This window comes from Geotrypetes seraphini, chromosome 3 (assembly GCF_902459505.1).
Source record: "Geotrypetes seraphini chromosome 3, aGeoSer1.1, whole genome shotgun sequence".
Classification (NCBI taxonomy): domain Eukaryota; kingdom Metazoa; phylum Chordata; class Amphibia; order Gymnophiona; family Dermophiidae; genus Geotrypetes; species Geotrypetes seraphini.
In genome coordinates, this window is record NC_047086.1 from 195,365,706 (window position 1) to 195,388,715 (window position 23,010).

The window sequence follows — 23,010 nt, forward strand, 5'->3', positions numbered from 1 at the left end:
TCTTTCTGAAATTTGCAATCCAGCCCAGATCCACCAGGAGTCAGGTCACCTGATCTACTGTGCACCGATCCTCATACAACTGGGGGCTGCGATCAGCCTGTCATCTAGTCAGGGATGTACCTGCAATCCTATCTTGCACAGCTACCACAACCATCAGAGTGGTGAAAGTGTGAGGAGTGGACACCAGCCCCAAAAGGAAGAGCTGAGAACTGATAATGATGTTCCAGAACATGAAATCTGAGCAACCTCTTGTGGTCTAGGTAAATAGGAATAAGCAAGTAGGTCTTTGTCAGATCCAAAGAGGCAAGGAAATCTCCTGAGGCCACCACCGCTATGACAGATTGAACTGTCTCCATGCATAAGCACGAAACTTTGAGCGCTGCATTGATTTGAGTAAGGGCTTGAATAATGGAGAATCTGCCTGATCCCGAAAGTTCGGACAGCACTGACTCTAAGGCCAGAATGTTGAGTAACTTTCTCACAGTGGCTTAAACCTTGTATGCCTTTTCCGGGCGCCCTGCAGGAGAGCCTACAAACCAATCTGGTAGAGACCAGACAAATTCCAGCTAGTAGCCGGACCGAATAAAGTCCAGATCCCACTTACCAGATGAAATATGGACTCAGACCAGCAGAAATGCTGAGAGCCTGCCCCCAACATATGGGCCTCCCTCAGCCTGGCATCATGGCGATGTGTTTTTAGATGGAGCAACAGGGGAAGCAGAGGATTGGTTATACCTAGATAAAGAGAACCTTTTCCTGGAATCTCTGCAACGTGGAATTGGAATGTAGTCAAAATTGTCTTGAGCCTCAAGAGGTTCTGGGTCTACTATCAGACAGGGCCTGGGGCGATGGTCCACCACACAATACATGAGATCATCTAGGCCTTTGTCAAGGAGTCTGGCAAGAGTAGCTATAGAGGTGGAATCACTGGCCCATTGTCTGAACCAGAGTATTCTATGAGCAGAAATTGAATAAGCTAAGGCTTTACACAGGACACATACAAAGTCATACAGGGTGCCAGTTATAAAATACACACCAGATAAAAGAATTTGAGGAAGAGTTTTATCTCCCTCACTCTCCAAGGTGTCTGTCCAGACTATGCACTTTGAAGAGTGAGGAAGATTAAACTCCTTCTTCTTTTATCTGGTTCAGGAGATGCTCTTCCCATGGCTTGGGGCCCGGGAACAGACACCAGCTCTTTAGATCATGCTTTGGCTTTAGAACTAGGGAATGATCCCATAGTTCTGCATTTCTTTAAGTCTTCTGCTTTGCTGAATTTATTTCAGAGTCTCTATGGGAGTTGGATTCAGTCACTCAGCAGGCTCCTTCTACTTTGTCCTGCCGACGAGGGAAAACTCGGAAGACCCGTTTCGAAATTTCGAGTTTACGCCCAGCAGTGTCTACGAAGAGCTATCAAGACTCAAGGTGAACAAAGCTATGGGACCAGACAAACTACACCCCAGGGTGCTCAGGGAGTTGAGTGACGTGCTGGCGGAACTGTTATCCACGCTCTTCAATCTTTCCCTAAGTACAGGAAGAGTCCCGTTGGATTGGAAAATGACTAACGTCATTCCACTCCACAAAAAGGGATGCAGGACGGAGGCTGAGAATTATAGACCGGTGAGTCTCACATTGATAGTGAGTAAACTTATGAAACACTAATCAAACGCCAATTGGATATGATCCTGAATAAGGAGAATCTACGAGATCCCCATCAACATGGTTTTACGAAGGGAAGGTCCTGCCAGTCAAATCTGATCATCTTCTTTGACTGGGTAACAAGAAAGTTGGATATAGGGGAGTCCCTGGACGTCGTGTACTTGGACTTCAGCAAAGCGTTTGATAGCGTCCCACACCGCAGGTTATTGAGCAAGATGGGTTCGATGGGACTGGGTGAAACATTAACCGCATGGGTTAGGGACTGGCTTAGAGGTAGACTTCAGAGAGTAGTGGTAAACGGTACCCTTTCCGATACGACGGAGGTGATCAGCGGAGTGCCGCAGGGCTCGGTCTTGGGCCCGATCCTATTTAACATCTTCGTAAGAGACTTGGCTGAGGGGCTTCGAGGTAAAATTACATTATTCGCCGATGATGCCAAACTATGCAACATAGTAGGCAACCACACAACAGATGAAAGCACAGTGCCCGACAAAAGCTCAATGCCCGACAGTATGACGCAGGACCTACTCCTGCTGGAGCATTGGTCAATAACTTGCAACTAAGTTTCAATGCCAAAAAATGCAAGGTCATGCACCTTAGCGGCAAAAATCTATGCAGGACTTACACCCTAAATGGTGAGATCCTAGCAAGGACTGTAGCAGAACGTGACTTGGGGTGATTATTAGCGAAGCCATGAAGACTGCCAATCAAGTGGAGAAAGCTTCATCCAGGGCTAGACAAATCATGGGCTGTATCCGTAGAAATTTCATCAGCCGTAAGTCCGAGGTACAGATCCATGATGAGACCCCATCTGGAATACTGTGTACAATTCTGGAGGCCGCACTATCAAAAAGATGTGTGGAGAGTTGAGTTGGTTCATCGAATGGCTACCAGGATGGTCTCAGGACTCAAGGATCTCCCGTATGAGGAACGACTGGGTAAGTTGCAACTGTACTCACTCGAGGAACGCAGAGAGAGGGGAGACATGATCGAGACGTTCAAATATGTCACGGGCCGTATCGAGGTGGAAGAGGATCTCTTTTTCCTTAAATGACCCACGGCAACAAGAGGGCATCCGTTGAAAATCAGGGGTGGGAAATTTCATGGCGACACCAGAAAATATTTCTTCACCAAAAGGGTGGTTTACCGCTGGAATAATCTTCCACAACAGGTAATTGAGGCCAGCAGCGTGCCAGATTTTAAGAAAAGATGGGATTGGCATGGAGGTAGTTTGGGGGTGGGCCATTAGTGTGGGCAGACTAGATGGGCTGTGGCCCTTTTCTGCCGTCATTTTCTATGTTTCTATGTTTCCCTTATGTGTGGAGTGAGGGTTCGCTTCTCAATGTTTCCTTGGCATCCTGATTTTAACTCTTGATTTTGGAGCGGTAGGATTTTCCAGAGGACAGACAAGCACATGTAACAAAGGATGCCACCAAGGCAGATTTGACTCCCAAAGCCACTGCCTCAAAAAGTCTCCTGAGAACTACATCTACTCTGGTCCTGCATTACCTTGAGCACCACGCCACTTTCGCTTGGAAGGGAGGTGCACTTAGTAACCTTGGCAACCAAGGAATCCACTTTAGCCTGATTAAAAAGTTGATGACACTTCTTTTTCATAGGCTATAGCCAGGACATGGTTCTCACTATTTTGAGAGACCCCTCCAGAGAATCCCACTGCTCTGAAATCAAGAGTTAACATCAGGAATTTTTTGACTTGGTGACCAGAGAATTGGATCAAGGATGTGCACTTGATGTAATTTACTTAGATTTCAGCAAAGCCTTTGACACAGTTCCTCATAGGAGGCTCTTAAACAAATTCCATGGGCTGAAGTTAGGGCCCAAAGTGGTGAACTGAATTAGAAGCTGGTTGACGGACAGATGCCAGAGGATGGTGGTTACGGGAATTCGCTCGAAGGAGGGAAAGGTGAGTAGTTGAATGCATGTAATTGATGAGAGAAAAGACCTCAGAGACCTTTTGAACCTACTGCACTACTGGAGTGATAAAAGTAGTCAGTCATGTCTCGATCATAGGTCAAAAACTCTCATGTTGCCAGAAAAACTTGAAAGTTATTTTAGTTAATATAAATATGCAGTGCAATTTTAATCAGAATGAATAGCACTTAACTTTGTAGAAATGCCACAACAAACGGGGCCTCCATTTCACCACCTGAATCATGGCTTCCTCAGGAGCGATGCTGTTGTACCTTGAAAAGAAAATGAAGAGAATATAATAAAAGGCACTTGCATTTTAAACTTGCTTCAAATGAAAGCAGAAAGAAAACACTCACGAGACTTGGGGGTGATCATAAGAACATAAGAAACGCCCTCACCGGATCAGACCGAGGTCCATCTAGTCCGGCGATCCGCACACGCGGCGGCCCATTTAGGTACTCCTTTTTGGAGACCCGGATTTACCGTATCCCTCAATATGATATGCAAGAAGGTGTGCATCCAACTTGCGTTTGAATCCCAGAACAGTAGTCTCCTCCACAACCTCCTCCGGGAGTGCATTCCAAGCACCCACCACGCGCTGTGTGAAACAGAATTTCCTGACATTTGTCTTAAACCTGTGTGAAACAGAATTTCCTGACATTTGTCTTAAACCTACTGCCACTCAGTTTCAGTCTATGTCCTCTTGTCCGTGTCACATCAGAATATTTCAGTAATGCTTCTTTTTGGTCTATTTTATCAAATCCTTTTAATATTTTAAAAGTCTCTATCAAATCCCCTCTCAGTCTTCTCTTCTCAAGAGTAAACAGCCCCAGCTTCCTGAGTCGATCTTTGTAGGTCAAATTTTCCATTCCTTTGATAAGTTTCGTGGCTCGCCTCTGCACTTTTTCCAGCAGAGTTATATCCTTTTTAAGGTATGGAGACCAGTGTTGGACACAGTATTCTAAGTGCGGTCGGACCATTGTTCTATAAAGTGGCATTATGACCTCTTCCGTTCTACTTGTAATCCCCTTCTCAATTATGCCCAACATCCTGTTCGCTTTCTTCGCCGCTGCCGCACATTGTGCCGATGGTTTTAGGGTACTGTCAATCAGTACCCCCAAATCCCTTTCCTGTTCGCTTTTTGCTAACTTCACCCCCAACATTCAGTACTCATGTTCCTTGTTTTTCTTTCCTAGATGCATCACCTTGCATTTGTTTATGTTAAAGTTCATCTGACACTTTATCACCCACGTTTCCAGCATGTTCAGATCCTTCTGCAGGTCCTCGCAGTCCCTTTGAGAGCCAATCGCCCGACATAGTTTTGTATCATCAGCAAACTTTATTATATTGCATGTTGTTTCCTCTTCCAGGTCGTTTATAAAAATATTGAACAAGATAGGCCCAAGAACCGAGCCCTGGGGCACGCCGCTAGTCACTTTCTCCCAATCCGAGAATTCCCATTTATGCTAACCCGCTGCCTTCTGTTATCAAGCCATTTTCCGATCCATCTGTGTACTTCTCCTCCTATTCCATGGCTTAGTAGTTTCTTCATAAGCCTTGCATGAGGGACTTTGTCAAACGCTTTTTGAAAGTCCAAGTAAATTATATCCACTGGTTCTCCACTATCCATGTGTTTGTTCACTTTCTCAAAGAATTGTAGTAAATTTGTCAAACATGATTTCCCTTTCCTGAAGCCGTGTTGACTATCCCTTATTAGATTGTGGTCTTCCAAGTGTTGTACAATGTTCTCTTTGATTAGTGTTTCAATTATTTTCCCTGGAACCGATGTGAGGCTCACAGGTCGGTAGTTTCCAGGATCCCCTCTTGATCCTTTTTTGAAAATTGGGATGACATTTGCTATCCTCCAGTCTTCTGGTATTTGTCCAGTTCTAATTGACATGTTAGCCACTGTTTGTAATAGTTCGCCAATTTCCTCCTTAAGTTCCTTTAATACTCTCGGGTGAATTCCATCCGGTCCAGGGGATTTGTCGCTTTTTAGTTTGTCAATCTGGAAGTAAATCCTGTCCAACGTCACCTTCACTGTTGTTAGGCTTTCCTCTGTGGCCCCGGTGAATATCTTCCCTGTGTCTGGTATTATTGAAGTGTCCTCCTTTGTGAAGACTGAGGCAAAGAATGAATTTAACCTGTCGGCAACCTGTTTGTCCTCTTTAATTGACCCTTTCTTTCCATGATCGTCGGGAGGGCCTATTGCTTCTCTTGCTGGTTTCTTTCCCTTTATATATCTAAAAAAGGGCTTGAAGTTTTTATCTTCCTGCGCTATCTTCTCCTCATAGACTGTTTTGGCTTCTCTTACCACTTTATGACACTTTTTTTGGTCGATTTTATGACAGTTCCAGGCTTCCATCGTTTTTTCTCGTTTCCATTTTTTAAACGAGTTCCTCTTCTCCCTCACTGTGGCTTTTACCTCTTTGGATAACCAAGCTGGTTCACCATTTTTCTTTTTACTCCTTCCTTTGGATATCCTCGGAATGTGTAGATTCTGTGCTTCTGTGATGGTGTTTTTCAGTAGAGACCATGCTTGTTCAACTGTTTGGATGTCTGCTATGCCCTTCTTTATCCGTTTTCTAACCATAGTTCTCATGCTGTCATAATTTCCTTTTTTGTAGTTGAAGGTCGTGGTTTTAGTCATGATTGGTTTCCCCTTTCCGATGCCAATGGTAAATTTGATCATATTGTGATCGCTTGTCCCTAGAGGGACCGTAACTTCTACATCCGCTGCCCTTCCAGCAATGCCATTTATGACCAAGTCCAGGATTGCATTTCCTCTTGATGAATCTCTTACCATTTGTTCAAGGAAGCAATCACCTAACATTTCAAGGAACTTTAACTCCCTGCCGCAGTTTGACGTTGCCAATTTCCAGTTGATCCCCGGAAAGTTGAAGTCCCCCACGATCGTTGTATTTCCCGATTTACTTCTCTGAGTAATTTCCTCCATCATTTCATTGTCTGTTTCCTCGGTCTGTCCCGGGGTCGATAATAAAGTCCAATTTGAGTGTCTGCTTCTTTTCGTCCAGGAATCTTTATCCAGAGTGACTCTAGTTTACCATTTGCTTCTGTATCTCCTTCTCTAACCGACTCTATTTCTTCTTGGACATACAGGGCAATACCCCCCCCCCTTTTTGCCCAATCCTATCTCTTCTATATAGTCTATATCCTTTCAATACCATATCCCATTCATTCTCTTCATTCCACCATGTTTCTGTTATTCCTATGATATCGAGTTGATCTCTTCTTGCTAATTCCTCCAGCTCGCCCATTTTGTTTCCTAAGCTTCTGGCATTCGTGTACATACATTTAAAATGTACTAATTTACTGGATTTACTGGTCCTCACATCCTTTTTTGTATCCATTTGATCTTTTTTCATCGGCTCTTGAAGTATCTTCCTGTTCTTGCCCTATATCATTGTGATTGCTTGAAGTTACCTCACCAGGATACCCTGGTGTCCGTGCCATCGACCGGTTGTCGACTGTCGGCTCTCCCCTGATCTTTAGTTTAAAGCCTTCTCAATGGACTTCTTTATATTCTCAGCCAGGACCCTCGCTCCCTGCTTGGCGAGGTGTAGTCCGTCTTTTCTATAGAACCTGCTTTTTCCCCAGAATGTTGTCCAGTTTCTCACGAAGTCGAAACCCTCCTCCTCGCACCAACACCTCATCCAGGCGTTCACAGCTCTCAGTTCATCCTGTCTCCTTTCGTCTGCTCTCGGTACTGGAAGAATTTCTGAGAAAGCCACCTTCACCTCCCTGACCTTCAACTTCCTTCCAAGTGAGCGAAGCTGGTCTTTCATATCTTCCCTGTCATACTTCCGTCCGCATACATCGTTGGTTCCTACATGGATAAGTACAGCCGTATCCTTTCCTCCTGCTCCATCTAAAATCCTGGTGATCCTGCTGGCCACATCCTTCACTCTTGCTCCAGGCAGGCAGGTGACCAGTCTATTTTCTCTTCCTCCCGCAATGTAGCTATCCACATTCCTTATTATGGAATCTCCGACTATAATCCCAATCTTATTTAGTTGGAGGTTCCTCGGGGGTCTTAAGTCCGTATCCTTGGCGTAAGTCATATCTTCTGTCATCTGCGCCATATCCTCAGATGACCTGTCGTCTGTGCTGATTGTATTGGTGCCCCTTTCTTCTTCAAATCCTCCTCCTTCTTGGGTTTTTCGGATGCTGTTCTCAAGCCCTGGGGTCTCCACAATCTGATGGTGGGCATCTTCGATGTATCTCTCCAATTCTTCAATCGCCTCACTAGTGCTAGACTCCACAATCAACCTCCCCTGTGTGCGATTTACCTCTTTATTGCTGAGAAGTTCTTCCAGTTCCTTCACCGTTCCCTCCAGCAGCCAGACTTGCTGTTTCAGGTCTTCCAGCTCCCTGCACCGGCTGCAAATGTATGCCATAGTCCCCGAGGGGAGGTACTCATACATACTGCAGCCTGTGCAGAAGACTGGAAAGCTCATCTTCTGGTTTCCGTGGTTGCTCATAACCTGTTCCTCCTCGAAGCTGCCTGTGCTGTATGTGTGCTATATGTGTTGTCCCTCTGTACCAATAAGTATCAGCAAGTCCTCCTGCCAATTAGTTTTCCTCTCTTTGTCCCAACCAACCGTCTGAGTTTATTAAATTTGTTTGTTGGCCTACCTACCTGACTCTTTCCTAAGGCGTCTTCGCAAAGGCGCTCTCGCTAAGGTGAGCGCCTTTGCCGCTCGCCTTCGCCGCGCGCCGAACGGCCACGCGCCGTTGGCGCTCTCCCCTTTAAGGGAGAGCCAAGTCGCGGAGTTGGTGACGTGTTGGGGGTGGGCGGAGCTAGGTCTCGCCTTCCCCACGCTGCCTGCCTGCAACCGCGATTTGTCTCCTCTCCCTGAAGTAAGTAAGTTAAAACAAAACAAGAGCTTACAAACGCTGCTCCGGTGTCTGCCTCCTCCTCTACCAGCTACAACGGATTTCTGGCGCTCTCCCCTTTAAGGGGGAGCCAAGTCGCGGAGTTGGTGACGCGTTAGGGGTGGGCGGAGCTAGGTCTCGCCTACCCCACGCTGATCATTAGTGAAGACATGAAGTCTGCCAATCAAGTGGAGAAAGCTTCATCCAAAGCTAGACAAATCATGGGTTGTATCCGTAGGAGCTTCGTCAGCTGTAAACCCGAGGTCATAATGCCTTTATACAGATCCATGGTGAGACCCCATCTGGAATACTGTGTACAATTCTGGAGGCCGCATTACCACAAAGATGTGCGAAGAGTTGAGTCGGTTCAGAGAATGGCCACCCAGATGGTCTCAGGACTCAAGGATCTCCTGTATGGGGAACGGCTGGATAAGTTCCATCTATATTCACTCGAGGAACGCAGAGAGAGGGGGGACATGATCGAGATGTTCAAATATGTCACGGGCTGTATCCAGGTGGAGGAAAATATTTTTTTTCTAAAAGGTCCCATGGCAACAAGAGGGCATCCGTTGAAACTCAGGGGTGGGAAATTTCATGGTGACACCAGAAAATATTTCTTCACCAAAAGAGTGGTTGATCGTTGGAATAGTCTTCCACTGGAGGTGATTGAGGCCAGCAGCGTGTCAGATTTTAAGAAAAAATGGGATTGGCACGTGGGATCTCTTCGGGGAGGGAGTTAGGGGGTGGGACATTGGTATGGGCAGACTAGATGGGCCTTGGCCCTTTTCTGCCGTCAGTTTCTATGTTTCTATTTAAATCTTTCAGTGCAGTTTGCTGCCAATAGAAATCGTTTACAGTTAATTAGAAAGATTTAATTGGAAAAATAGATAACAAAAACTCAATAGTAGGCACCCCAATCTATTTTATCATTGAGACCATTTCGATGAAGAGTCTTTAAGGAAAATATCCCAAAAGATTCACGTCATAGAGTAAGAATGTGATCACCACCATGGAGGTTCTTTGACGATCTGACGTTTGATGTTGGATTTATGTTCTCACCAAGGTGTAGAAAAAAAATATCTTTAATGTGCATGCTACGGAGACAACATAAATTTGACTGAGCTGAGCACTTCTTTATGTTTTTTTGAAATAGATCCTTTGTGGGGTATAACACGCTTCTTGAAAGTCTGGCTCCTGAAGAAGACAGCGAAACAGAGCTCTGTCAGGTAACATACGGACTTATTTCAGTCAACGACGGGTACACCACGGACTTATTTCAGCCAGTAACAGATAGTTCCAGCTTTCGGAATTCAGATAAGTTGGTTCTCTCCATTGAACTTTTATCACATTATCGATATATATTGTGGATATTTGACTTATATAATTATTTCTGAACTTGGAGGAGAATGAGGAAAGAGGGAACAAACAGATCATAAACTGTTAATTTTCATATGTTGATTAGTTTTTTTTCAACATGTTTGAGCACTTAGGGGGCAAGATGATGTATCGGGCAATTTCACTTGGGCTTTAATAGCCTTCACATATTGGTTAGCCCGGGGGTTACTGCTATAGAGCGTTTCATTTCTTTGCAGTTCCCTGATACTGAAGCCCCTAAAGTTTCTCATATAGGCTTCATTTTTTCAGCCTCTAATTACATTTTTTGTTTGTTACATTGTTTGTCACTCTGTTTTTTTCCCTCTTTCTTCATTATATGAGTAGAGGTGTCCAGCAGAAGAAGGGAAGTGTTGATGCCCCTATAGAGATCTTTGGTGAGACCCGCACTTGGAGTTTTGTGTTCAGTTTTGGAGGTCCTATCTGGTGAAGGAGATAAAAAGACTTGAAGCAGTCCAGAGGAAGGTGACGAAAATGGTAAGGGATCTTTGTGATAGCAACAATATTCAGATCCGCCCTCTAACATCAGGGCTTGCAGATCATGAACTTTGTTGCTTATTCTGCAAGCGTTTGTGGAAAGGGGGCCATAGTGCAAAATATAGACAACAGATATAAATTCTCAAAACGGATACATTTTGATCACTAAATTGAAAATAAAATCATTTTTCCTACCTTTGTTTGGTGATTTCATGAATCTTTGGGTGCACTTCCTTCTGACTGTGCATCCAATATTTCTTCCCTTCTTTCTGCCTCCTACATGATTCCTCTCCTCCAGACCTCATTCCATTCCCGAACCAACATCTCTCTCTGTCCCTCCATGAGTCCAACTTTTTCTTCCTCTCACCCTGCCTGTCTCCTGCCACCCAACACACTCCATTCCCTTCCCCAACTTTTTCTTACTCTCTCCCTGCCCCCCTTTTTTTTCTTTCTCTCTCTGTGCCCCCTTCTTTCTTTGTCTGTCTTTCTGTCTCTCTCCCTGCCCCCCAGCCACCTCCAGCATCGCCAAATGCCCCCAGCAAACACTTCCTCCTGTCTGCTCTTCCTCTTATTTCCCAAATAATGTATTTTTCTCTCAGTTCCCTTCCCCTATTACAGCGCATGTTCCCTCTCTAAGTTCCTGTCAACCTCACAGGCTATTTCTTCTCTACTGCCACAGCTGCACTCCAAGTTTCTGTCTCCATCAGTCTGTCACTCTTCCCTTTAGAACTTTCAGACACTTCTGGCTCTTCATAGTAAAATGCTCTTTCCCAGCTATTAACCCTTTTAATTCACTTCATTCCTTCATAGTCCCCTCTATTCCTTCCCATGACTTCACTCCCAACCTGCGCCGGGCCCACAAGCCTTCACCCCCAACGTCAATTCTGACATCGGAGAGGAAGTTCTGGGCCATCCAGGCAGTGATTGGCTGGCCCAGAACTTCCTCTCTGATGTCAGAATTGATGTTGTGGGGAAGACTTGTGGGCCCGGCGCTTGTGCAGTGGATGCACCTGCCTGGCTTTTGCGGTGTCGGGAAAGCAGGGAGAACGCAAAGGCAATGCGAGTCTATTGCTGAGCCCAAGATGCGCTCTGCAATCGACTCGTATTGCCCTTGCGATCTACTGGTCGATCGCAATTGATCTTTTGAGCATCCCTACTTTATACTCTTATTTCATACGTATTTTAGTTGTTTTAAAAAATAATAATTGAGGTTATTTTTCCTCACTGTTCTTCCCTCACTGGGCTTCGCCCGTCAGGGCCTTTTCTTTTTCCTCAGCCATTGAATTCAATTTGGCTGAGGTGGTTTTTCTGTCAATGTCCCGGCCATTAACTGGGGTTAAAAAGTGTTGTAGGTGCCAAAGGAAAATTACCATCACTGACCCACATAGTTGGTGCTTACAGTGCCTTGGCCCTGAACACCATGTTGAATCCTGTGCGCGGTATTCTACCCTGCAAAAACGCACAATTAAGAGTCGAAAGCTCCAAGAAAAGTTATTCGGCCTTCAACATCAAAAGCATCGGCGTTGGGGGACATCACTCCATTGGGTAAGCCAGCTAAAAAGCCACAAGCTTCCCAACAAGTCTTGCAGGTTACCATTGCATCGAGTTCCTTGATACCGATCAAGTGATGACTGCTCTTACATCTGGCCTCTCCTGCATCGAGGTATGCATCCTCCTCACGGTCATCCTTGCCAAGGCTAGACAGGGTACCAATGGTACCGGCAGGACGCCAAATGGTACCGGTGCCCTCGTACTGTGAGAAGCTCAAAGCACTTTTCCAAGTTAGTGGCATGTTCAAGCTTCTTGCTCCGACACAAAGCAATTACAGGATTTTTATCACATCTCTTGTGCCCTTGCCCTGGCTAGGAGGTATATGGTGAGATCAGCTTATGATGCCTTTGAATTGTCTTCCAGAGCCTCGGCTATGTCAGTGGCAATGAGTCATCTAGCATGGCTCAGTCTCTGCTATGGATATCAACCTCCAGGATAGATTGGTAAACATTCCATGCTTGGGTGATAAACTATTTGGTGACTCTGTTGAAAATGCCACTCAAAAGCTTACTGATCATGAAAAACATTGGGATGTCTTAGTGAAATCTTAGTCTAAGCTTTCAACTTCCAAGCCTTTTAAGTCTTCCTATCAAAGGCGTTTTTCTTCCAAACCTGGTGCTACTCCTCAACCACAGCAGAAGAAACAGAAACAAGTGTCCTCAAAAATCTCAGGCAGCAGCTCCACAGAAGCCTGCTCAGTCTTTTTGACATGCTTCTAGAGAGCATAGCCACTGTTCCTGTATCCCAGCCTCTCCTTCAACCCAACGTAGGACTGCTTCAACTCTATTACCCTCGCTGGGAACTGCTTACCACAGACCTCTGGGTTCTAAAAGTCATTTGAGAGGGATACTCGCTTCACTTTATCAACATTCCTCCAGAGCATCCTCCAAGAGAGTCTTCTTCTCACCTATAGCAGACGTCCCTTCTTCTTCATGAGATAGAATCCCTACTCCTTCTCAAGGTTTCTTCAAGTCAGAGGAATCAGGGGTTTTACTCCCAGTATTTTCTTGTTCTGAAGAAAGATGGGAGGTCTTCATCCAATTTTGGACCTCAGGGGTCTCAGCAAATTTCTAGTGAAGGAAAAATTTCAGATATTATCCCTGGCAACTTTATATCCCCTCTTAGACTACAACGACTGGCTATGCTCTCTGGATTTGAAAGAAGCTTACACTCACATTCCAGTGCATTCAGCCTCCAGGAAATTCCTCTGTTTTCAAGTGGCTCACCACCATTATCAGTACAAAGTACTACCCTTTGGCGTTGCATCCTCTCCCAGAGTATTCACCAAGTGCCTTGTGGTAGTGGCAGCCGCATTACGGTCTCAGGGCCTTCAAGTCTTTCCTTACCTGGACATCTGGCTGATCAAGGACCCTACTTCACAAGGGCTGGCAGTAGCGACTTGTATGACATTCTCTTCCTTCAACAGTTGGGTTTTGAAATCAATTTTACCAAATCCCGATTTCAGCCATCTCAAACTCTATAGTTCATAGGTGCTCTGCTCAACAACATTCATCTCAGGGCATTTCTACTACAGCAAAGACAAAACAATTTGATCCAGCTTTGTATTCAGACTTATCATCTGCCATCAATCTCAGCCAGACAAATGATAGTGCTACTGGGTCACATGGCTTCCACAGTGCATGTTACTCCGTTTGTAAGACTTCATCTCAGGATACCTCAATGGACTCTCGTATCTCAGTGGTTTTAAGCGTTCGACCCTCTTTATCAACACATTATAGTTACTCCTTCGCTTTAACAGTCACTGCAGTGGTGGATGAACTCTTCCAATCTGACCAGAGGATTGTTGTTCCATACTCCTCCTCATCAGAAAATTCTGACCACAGACTCGTCCACCTATGCTTCAGGGGCTTATGTGGACGGTCTTCGCATTCAAGGTCACTGGTCTCTCCAAAACCATCTTTGTCATATAAATCTGTTGGAACTCAGAGCAATTTACAAGGCTCTCAGAGCTTTTCAGCACATTGTGACAAACACCATCCTTCTTATCCTCACAATCAGGTTGCGATGTATTACATAAACAAACAAGGAGGCACGGATCCCTCCGTCTTTCAGGAGGCCCAGAAGATTTGGAACTGGGCCATTGCTTGCAATATATTCCTGAAAGCAATATACATTCAAGGGGGACAGAATTCTTTTGCAGATAAATTTAGCAGATTTCTTTAACCACACAAGTAGACACTCAACTCTGCAGTTCTGCATTCCATATTTTCTCAGTGGGGAATTCCTCAGATAGACTTGTTCGCGTTCCCCCACAACCACAAACTGCTCCAGTTTTGTTCCCGGCAGTACTCTCCTCACTGTCTGGAAGTGGATGCTTTTCTACTGGATTGGACTCACAAGTTCCTCTAAGTTTTTACTCCAATCCTTCTCATTCTCAAAACACTTGTCAAGCTCAAGCAAGAATCAGCCACCATGATCATTATAGCTCCTCGGTGGCCCAGACAACCATGGTTTTCTCTTCTACTTCAACTCAGTATGAAGGAACCAATACCTCTTCAAATTTTCCTGTCTCTTCTCATGCAGAATTGAGGATCTCTTCTGCATCCCAATCTTGCAGCATTGCACCTGATAACTTGGCATCTCTCGGCCTAACATCAGTTGATCTTCATCTTTCTCAGCCTGTCAGACTAATCTTGGAAGTATCTAGAAAACCATCCACATAGCAGTGTTACCAGCAGAAATGGACACGGCTTTCCACTTGGTGTGTTCTTCATCATCATGAGACTATATTCACCTCTGTTGCTTCAGTATTGAACTAACTTCTACATTTATCCAATTCAGGTCTCAAAACTACTTCAATTCAAGACTCTATAATTGTCCTTCAATTAGAGTTCATCTCAGTGCTATCATTGCTTTCCATGAGCTAGTCACTGCTCACCCTCTTGTGTCCAGATTAATGAAAGGACTTTTCAATGTCAAACTGTAGCGTGATCTGCAAATACAACTTTATACTATCTACCACACTCCGTATACAAATTGGTCTCTCTCTTCCCCTTTCCTTTTTCTTCCTTCCTTTCAAGGTTTAATAAGTATTTTGTATATAGTTTGTTATAATAATTGCATCCTTAGTAGAATGTGTGCTTTTATCTTATATTCCCAATTATTATATTTAAGTTGCTTGAAATTATGGCCTTAAAGTAAAAATGATTTCTAACTGGGATTCTGAAAAGTTTGGAGTACAGCCCTGCCCCTGCCATCTTATCCAGGTGTTTGCTAAAAGCACCTATTCCAAAAGCATGACTGGGTGTGCCAGTAACCATTTTAAAGGATAAAAGACATGGCCAGACAGATGCAGCTAAGGTGAATACACAAAAGCATGGACCCTTGCCCCCCCCCCCCCACGGTCTGCAAGACAATCTAATTAGATGACATCACCGAGATAAAGACTGCCCTGCTCTGTGATGCACTACTGTATGATTGGATGTGAGATAGAGACAGCCCCTGTGTTGTGATGCATCCTGGAAATCCTCCCCACCTCTATAAAGCATCGACGCCATGTGGGGTTCGCTCTCTTTCCATCTTCCTTCGGACCAGTGCTGGATCAAGCTGCAACCTCTACAAACATGTACTTCTAAACATGTGCTTTTTCAGACCTACCATACAGCCTTCTAAGGACTTTTCAGCCTGCATTTGTGAGTAACTTTGAACCTTTAATCTTAGAGAAATTATGTCTGTGTATTTCTATTAATTCTTTGCTTAAAGATCCTATCTGTAAACTGCTTCTACCGGCTTAGTTGTAATTTTATACCTGCTCTAAAAAGAAAATAAACTTTCAATTTGCTTGTAAATTTTCTGGGTCATGATCCTTGAATATATATATATATATATATATATATATATAATTATTAATCAAGCAAGCTAACTTCTCCCCAAATTAATATTTCTTTATAAAATATATTCCTTTCTATGAGAATGATATATTATATTGGTGGAGACCAAACCACCTCTCAAACCATGTCCAGTAGTTTGGGATCTTAATGTGATCCTTGCTGATTTGATGAAGCTTCCTTTTGAACCAATGTCTGCAACTTATCTCAAGTACCTTGCTTCTAAAGTAGATGCTTTCTCATCTCTCTTCAGCTCAAAGAGTCAGTGAACTTCAAGCACTGGTGGCGGATCCTCCTTTCACAGTGTTTCACCATGACAAGGTGGTGCTTTGCACCCATTCCAAGTTTCTTCCAAAGGTCATCACTAAATTTCACCTTACTCAATCTATTGTACTTCCAGTATGTTCATCTAAGCCTCATTCTCATCCTGGGGAAACGGCTCGTCATTCTCTGGACTGAAAAAGAGCATTGGCCTACTATTTGCAGAAAACTCAATCTCATAGAACATCTCCTTTGATCCTAACAAGTTGGGATGTCCAGTATCCAAGAGAACGATTTTCACATGGTTGGCCTCTTGTATCTCCTTCTGTTATGCTCAGGCTGGGCTACAACTGGAGAATCATGTCACAGCCCACAAGTCAGAGCTATGGTAGCTTCAGTTGCTTTCCTTCGCTCCACTCCTATTGATGAAATCTGTAAAGCTGCTACTTGGTCCTCAGTTCACACATTCACATCACACTACTGTATGCAATCTTATTGCAGACAGGATGGTCACTTCGGCCAAGCAATATTGCAAAATGTATTTTCTTAATGGCCAACTCTCCCTCCATCCCATTCTGGTAAGCTAGGGAGTCCCACATGTGAGAATATGCTGCCTGCTTGTCCTGGGATAAAGCACAGTTACTTACCGTAGCATGTGTTATCCAGGGACAGCAGGCAGATATTCTCACAACCCACCCACCTTCCCTGGTTGGCTTCTTAGCTTGCTTAACAAACTTTAGGAGCCACGTGCCTATGTGGGCTGGAAGGTGTGGGCTATCTTTTAGGTGTCCATACCGGGGCTCCATGGATGACATCACCCACATGTGAGAATATCTGCCTGCTGTCCCTGGATAACACCTGTTACGGTAAATAACTGTGCTTTTTGTATAGTTTTTTTGTTTTGTTTTGCTTCCCATTGCTAAGAAGTGAGTTGCTAATATTGTTTATGTTGCAATCTTTACTACCATCACATCTTGATTTTTGTTGGGGGTGGCCTCTATAATTGTCCTTCATACATACACTACCCCCACCTTCTAGTTTAAATGCCTAGAAAAGTGCTAAACGGCTTTGTAACCTATGTGTTTTCCTTCCCTTCTTTTCTATCCAACATTTGTAGTTCTCCCCCCTACCTTCACTTTCATGTTTTTGATATTACATCTCCCTCTCCCTTTTCCTAAATTTTAGTATTGTAAGCTGCTTTGGAGATTTTTACTGTAATGCGGGATAGCAAATTTTAAATAAACTTGGACTTGGGATTTAATGTATTTTATAACCTTCATAAATGGGTAGGACAAAATTAGTCTGTCAGAGTTGTGGTGCTCCAGTGTTCTGCCTAGTATTTCTGTGAATCTTGGGAAGCTGTCAGGAGTATCACTAAATAGGGTAATATATATGAGATAAATTTGTATGCAGTACCTCCATTGTATGCAAACTGTTTCATGCATACCTGACTGGCTAGGCATATCCTGAAGCCCAGGCAGAGAACCACTGCATTAGGGATATTCTGCATTAGGGAAAAGCAGACCGGTTTATGGCCTTTCTGAATCACACAGCTGTACATCCCTGGGTATCCATTTTTACCAAGCAACAAAATATAAGCAGTATTTTCTGAAGGTCAAAAGTAAATGAACTGTTATATTTTGTGATCTTATAGCAACTATACACAAGAAGATTGAGGTATGACTCTTTTAATAAAAAGCTTTTGCAATAACAATTACATGTGGAGTGCATATACTTAAGATTTAAGAAGAGATTGCCTGATTTGTAGTTCTTGAAGGCTCAATGTGCTGCTAAAGAAGCTCAGTATATGTCAAGGATTGATTATCACTGATTTACTGTAAATTCAGCAGTTCCCAGTGGCCCGGATAAGACAGTTCCAGACTGCAGTAAGCATATCAATGCAGACAGACAGCTCTGAGTCAATGCAAGCTGAGCTCAGCCTTGTATAAATGGGCACATTTACTCACCACAGTCTCCTCCCCCTGCACATGTGCTGCTGGAAGCTTAGCTCATCTCTCTCCAGCTCTCTGTTGTCTGAAATGTGTGTCAGTGGGGCATACCTCTGACTTTATCACATGCAGGCTCCACATGAGCCAGCTACTAAATACATGGCTATGCCAAACATACTGCTAAATTAGGAACCTCCTCTTATTTTTCTCCTGGCTAAGAGGCAGCACACAAACCTTTGCAAGGGCATGATCGAGCACCCTCATCCACATATATACACCGCTGCCCTGAATCCTGCCAGTCACACATGGAGACAATGACAGAGTACACTCCACAGTCTGCTGCAATCTGAAGCTATTGGGATAGACAGAAACCATCAAAGAAGGTCTTTGGCGCAAAATCCCTGCAACTGACTACAGGCACTTCATCTTTTATACAGATAGACTGATTTAAGCTGTAGTACATTTGTGAATACTACTCCCCCTAGAAAAGATACATAAACAGAACAAAAATGGATAATTCAGGTAAGATTAAACATTTTTTTGTAATAGTGTATGCAATATTTATAATGAAGACACTATAAAAAAAATCCTTAAGACACATTTATAGGAATTTAAGGATGCTTGTGCAGATAGAAGTTTGATGCACGGACACTGTGTTTAGTATCAATATTACCCCAGAACTGCTGCAACTTGACCTCCACTATTTGCAATTTATTTGGGCTGTGCATAACCACGGGCAGCGGCAATTGTTATGTTATGACTTTAATGAATGCATGATTTTTTTGTACAGATCCTAGGAAAATTATGGTGAGATACAATCTTTCTAAAAAGTTTGTATTTTCACTGTAGGCAGGGGTTGTTGCTCTAAATCGCAGTCTTAAAAATGATTTTTGTTTTTTTTTACATGAACTTTGTGAAGTAAACATTGGATTTACCTCTGTCGATATATTTCATGACTGGCTACTTATTGTGTGCTCCTTTTATTAGCATATTTACTGGGGTGTTAGCAGGCCATTAGCATATTTACTGGGGCATTTTTATTTGCATGGGTATTTATTGAATATGAATGAATGAAATTAGGAGGCTGTCGAAGAATTTCTTCTTGACAGGGACAGACTGATACGGGTTTCTTTGCACTTCTGGAGGGGGCGGGCTGCAGAAGGAGAGAGTCTTGCTTAGGACTCTGCGACATTCGCACAAGATTGCATTTCACCTGCCACTGGTCTCATCCTACTCCCGAATGGTAACTTGTTTTGGGCGGGAAAACGACCGTATTTCGTCGGCAAAGAAAAGCACAATGGTTATTATTGATGTTTATGCAGTGGCAGAAGCTTCCTCCTTTTAGCTTACAGAGCTCAGGTGACGCGCGACAAGCCCCTCCTTCCGAGCGCGCGAACTCCTAGCTACATTCTGCAGAGAAGGCCGCGGGGATGTGTTGGAGGCGGGGAGAGGGGGGGGGATTGGACGGTGGTCCACGAAGAGGTTCTGCCTCAGCGCGCGTACGTTTCTGCGGCGGGTTTGCTCTTGCCGGCGGCGCGCATAGCCTACCGCCTCTTCCCCAGGCCTGCACGTGCGCCTAGCGGAGCCGCGCGGGTCACATGCCGTATGCTGCGTGCCGCATGTCGCTTGCACGTGAGGGCGGAGCAGGGGCGCTGCCTGGAATGCGGGGTGGAAGAAGAGAAAGGGGTTGGGGAAACGTGGACTGGAAGGAGCTAACTGTTGAGTCATCGGGCTACAGGTGACTCTCCCTAATAGGGGTCTGCTTTTAGGTGTGATCAAGACAAGCATATTAACCTTATTATTGGTTCAAGCCTGACCTACTATCTATATTAGAGCGTTGTGTTTGTGCTTAGTTTGTTTTATCAGTGGTTTGTGCTGGTAGATCTGCTGGAATAATTGAGGGGCGCTTTTCCTGGTAGTAGGAGACAATGTTTTAAAACAGGGATCTCAATCCAGTTGGGTTTTCAGGATTTCCCCAATGAATATGCATTGAAAGCAGTGCCTGCACATAGATCTCATGCATATTCATTGGGGAAATCCTGAAAACCCGACTGGATTGCGGCCCTCAAGGAGGGACTTTGAGACCCCTGTTTTAAAATGATTGGCGAGCCAGACACAATGTTTTGAGACAGACAGGGGGTGGGGAGTCACTGCTTGCCCTGGATCTGTAGCATGGAATGTTACCCACTCTTTGGGTGTTTGCCAGGTACTGGTGATCTAGATTGGCCACCGTGAGGACGAGTTACTGGGCTACATGGACCATTGATCTGACCCAGTAGGGCTATTGTTATGTCGTTTAGTATTAGAGGTGTTCAACACCCACTGCCATCCACAGAGCATGCAGTGCCTGAGTAGAGTTATGAGCAGGGTTGGCTCAGGCATTAGACAAGACTAGGCTAACAGCTTTGAGGGGCAGCAAAGGTCCTGACACTCCCATTATTCAACCACAGGCATCTAGAATTTGGCCACTCAACACAACTTCTATAATGCCAATTTATGTGTATAATTGCTGTTTTAGGTTACTAGCAAAAATCTGCAGTTTCATAACTTTAAGCATGACCATTTTTGTCATGTTGATGTAGAACACTGTCAGTTATATGTATAACTGACAGTATTCTAGTGCATAGTTGCTGGACATGCCCATACCTCTCTCATGTCCCCAGTCCCATGCAATTACATGCTAGAGCACAAAGTTATACAAAAGCAATTAAATTCAGTTACATTTGCAACTGCTTGCTTTCCCATTGTTTAGTGACATAGCCCAACCAAACAGAAATTGACCCTGGTACTCCACAGAATCAAAGAACAACCAAAAACAAAAATGCTGTGGAGAAGATATCTAAGATGTAGGCTTTATTGAAGATACAGTCATAAAATCCACATAATAAAATGTCTTAGGACCCATAAGATGGGAACTGTGGACCCAACACGGTCCGATTGTTCGAGAGCATTACTCTCGTGCAGAGCTCTCGAGCAGGGTTGTTCTCAGCTTTTGATCCATGTTCTTTGACTTATGATTCTTAGGGATCCCTGAGGAAGCTAGGGTCATTGAAACATGCATCGTGTTGGGTCCACAGTTTCCATCTTATGGGTCCTAGACATTTTATTATGTGGATTTTATGTTTGTATCTTCAATAAAGCCTGCATCTTGGACATCTTCTCCACAGTGTTTTTGTTTTTAGTGACATAGCCACTATTTTAGTGTAGAAGTTATTTGACTAATTGTTTCCTAACGGGCACTATATAAAATGAGAGGAATGATGTCCAGTTATACATTTTAGAGGTTTGTTGTGGGAGGAATGGTGTTGGGATTATCATGATTATTGAGTTTATCAAACATAAGGGAAGGGGAGGTTTTAGGCTGAAGGTTTGCTCAGTTGCTCCTTTACCCTTGTACTGACCCTGACCATTGGTGGGCCTGAGTGGGGCCATGTTCCCCTCCCCTTCCCCCAACTCATTTGGAGTTAGGTTACACTCAGTCAGCAGCATCACAGAGCAATGTGAATTGGAGGCCTCACCATAAAAATTAGTACTAGCTATATCCCTGAATGAGGTATCTTGGCCCCACCCCAGCAGGATTGTTGTACTTCCTGTCACTACCCCCCCCCCTCCCCTTTTACAAAACCACAAAAACAGTTTTTAGCGCAGGCCAGTGCACTGAATGCTTTGTGCTACTCCCAAAGCTCATAGGAACTCTATGAGTGTCGGGAGCAGCGCAGAGCATTCAATGCACCAGTCTGAGCTAAAAAAAAAAAAAAAAAAGCTTTTGCGATTTTGTAAAAAGGGGGTTATATCAGGATAGAGAGCTGTAGATGAATATGCGGCCAGACTTGAGTTCTTCTACAGTCACCAGTTAATCTAGTCATGATTTTTATCGTACTACATGTGTTAACTTAGAGGTTTAATTTAAGAAATACCATTGTACAAGTCCAAGCATGAGGTAGGGTAAAACTAGAACACAGTCACCAAAGGCAAGGGTGTTATGGAGAGAAAAGGAAAAAGAAGGCAGTTGGCAGCCCTAATACTTAAGGACATATTTGGGCAAGAGACGGTGGTCATTCCAACTCCATTTCTGGTAGACATTTATGCCTGTTCCAGGGTCTTCAATTCAGATTTTCCTGTAATTCAGAGTCAGGAGGCTAAAAATCCCAAGAGTGGTTGCAATCTTCAACAGAAACAGCAGTACGAGGGTCAATTGAAAAGTTTCTGGTCTAATCAAGAAAACATTTTTTTGGGGGGGAAATGAAATTTATTTTCATCATAGTCTTCTTTTAACCCAATACATTTGCTCCAGACCTTTTATGCCTTCAATATAATATGAAACATCTAAACTGGGAAAATAGCTATTTAAAGTATCTATGACCGCTGAATCCGAAGAAAATCTCTTCCCAGCCAGTCATTTTTACAGGTTTGGAAACAGAAAGAAGTCTTACGGGGCCAAATCCGGAGAGCAATTCATGCAATTTTGCCAATGCGATTGTTGATGTGTGAGCCAGTGTGTTTTCCTAGTGGAAGAGAACTTTCTTCTGTGCCAAATGAGGACATTTTGTCTTGATTTTGGTGCTGAGACATTGTAATAAGCCAGCATAGTATTCACCGTTAATGGTTTTTCCCTTTTCCAGATAGTCAATAAAAATTATCTCATGGAAATCTCAAAAGACGGTTGCCATCACCTTCCCAACCAACAGAGCCATTTTCGCTTCCTTCAGTGTTGGTTCATCTATTGTTTGGATTGTTGTTTTGTCCTGGGAGTACGAGATGAACTCAAGTCTCATCCATAGTTACAAAAGGCCGCAAAAAGTCACTCTCATTGCATTTAAAACACTCAAGACATGTTTTCAAAATGTCTAATCAAACACGTTTTTGGTTTGAACTTCCTCATGCCTAAATATTCATGTAGGATGGTGTGTACACGTTCTTATGAAATGCCGGCAGCCTTTGCTTTCTCCTTTAGGGTCAACTGTCGATCTTCCATCACGATTTGGTGAACTTCATCAACCATTTTGTTGGTTTTTGCTGATTTTGGACATCCGGAGCATTCTTCA

The 23,010-nt window shown here is 43.9% G+C and overlaps 1 protein-coding gene across 3 annotated transcripts in view; it reads left to right on the forward strand.

Annotated features, from left to right (window-relative positions):
• The first annotated feature begins 18,263 nt into the window (after positions 1 to 18,263).
• Positions 18,264 to 23,010, forward strand: part of LOC117358247 (nuclear receptor subfamily 1 group D member 2-like) — a 28,306-nt gene continuing 23,559 nt past the window's right edge. Inside the window, exon 1 of one of the 3 annotated variants that reach the window (XM_033939942.1) lies at positions 18,264 to 18,487. In XM_033939942.1, the coding sequence (XP_033795833.1) occupies positions 18,475 to 18,487 (13 nt within the window). In that variant the 5' untranslated portion in view covers positions 18,264 to 18,474. Of the gene's footprint in view, positions 18,488 to 19,184; positions 19,209 to 19,584; positions 19,704 to 23,010 lie in introns of those variants that run through there. The other 2 variants (XM_033939951.1, XM_033939948.1) reach the window with 2 other exon arrangements.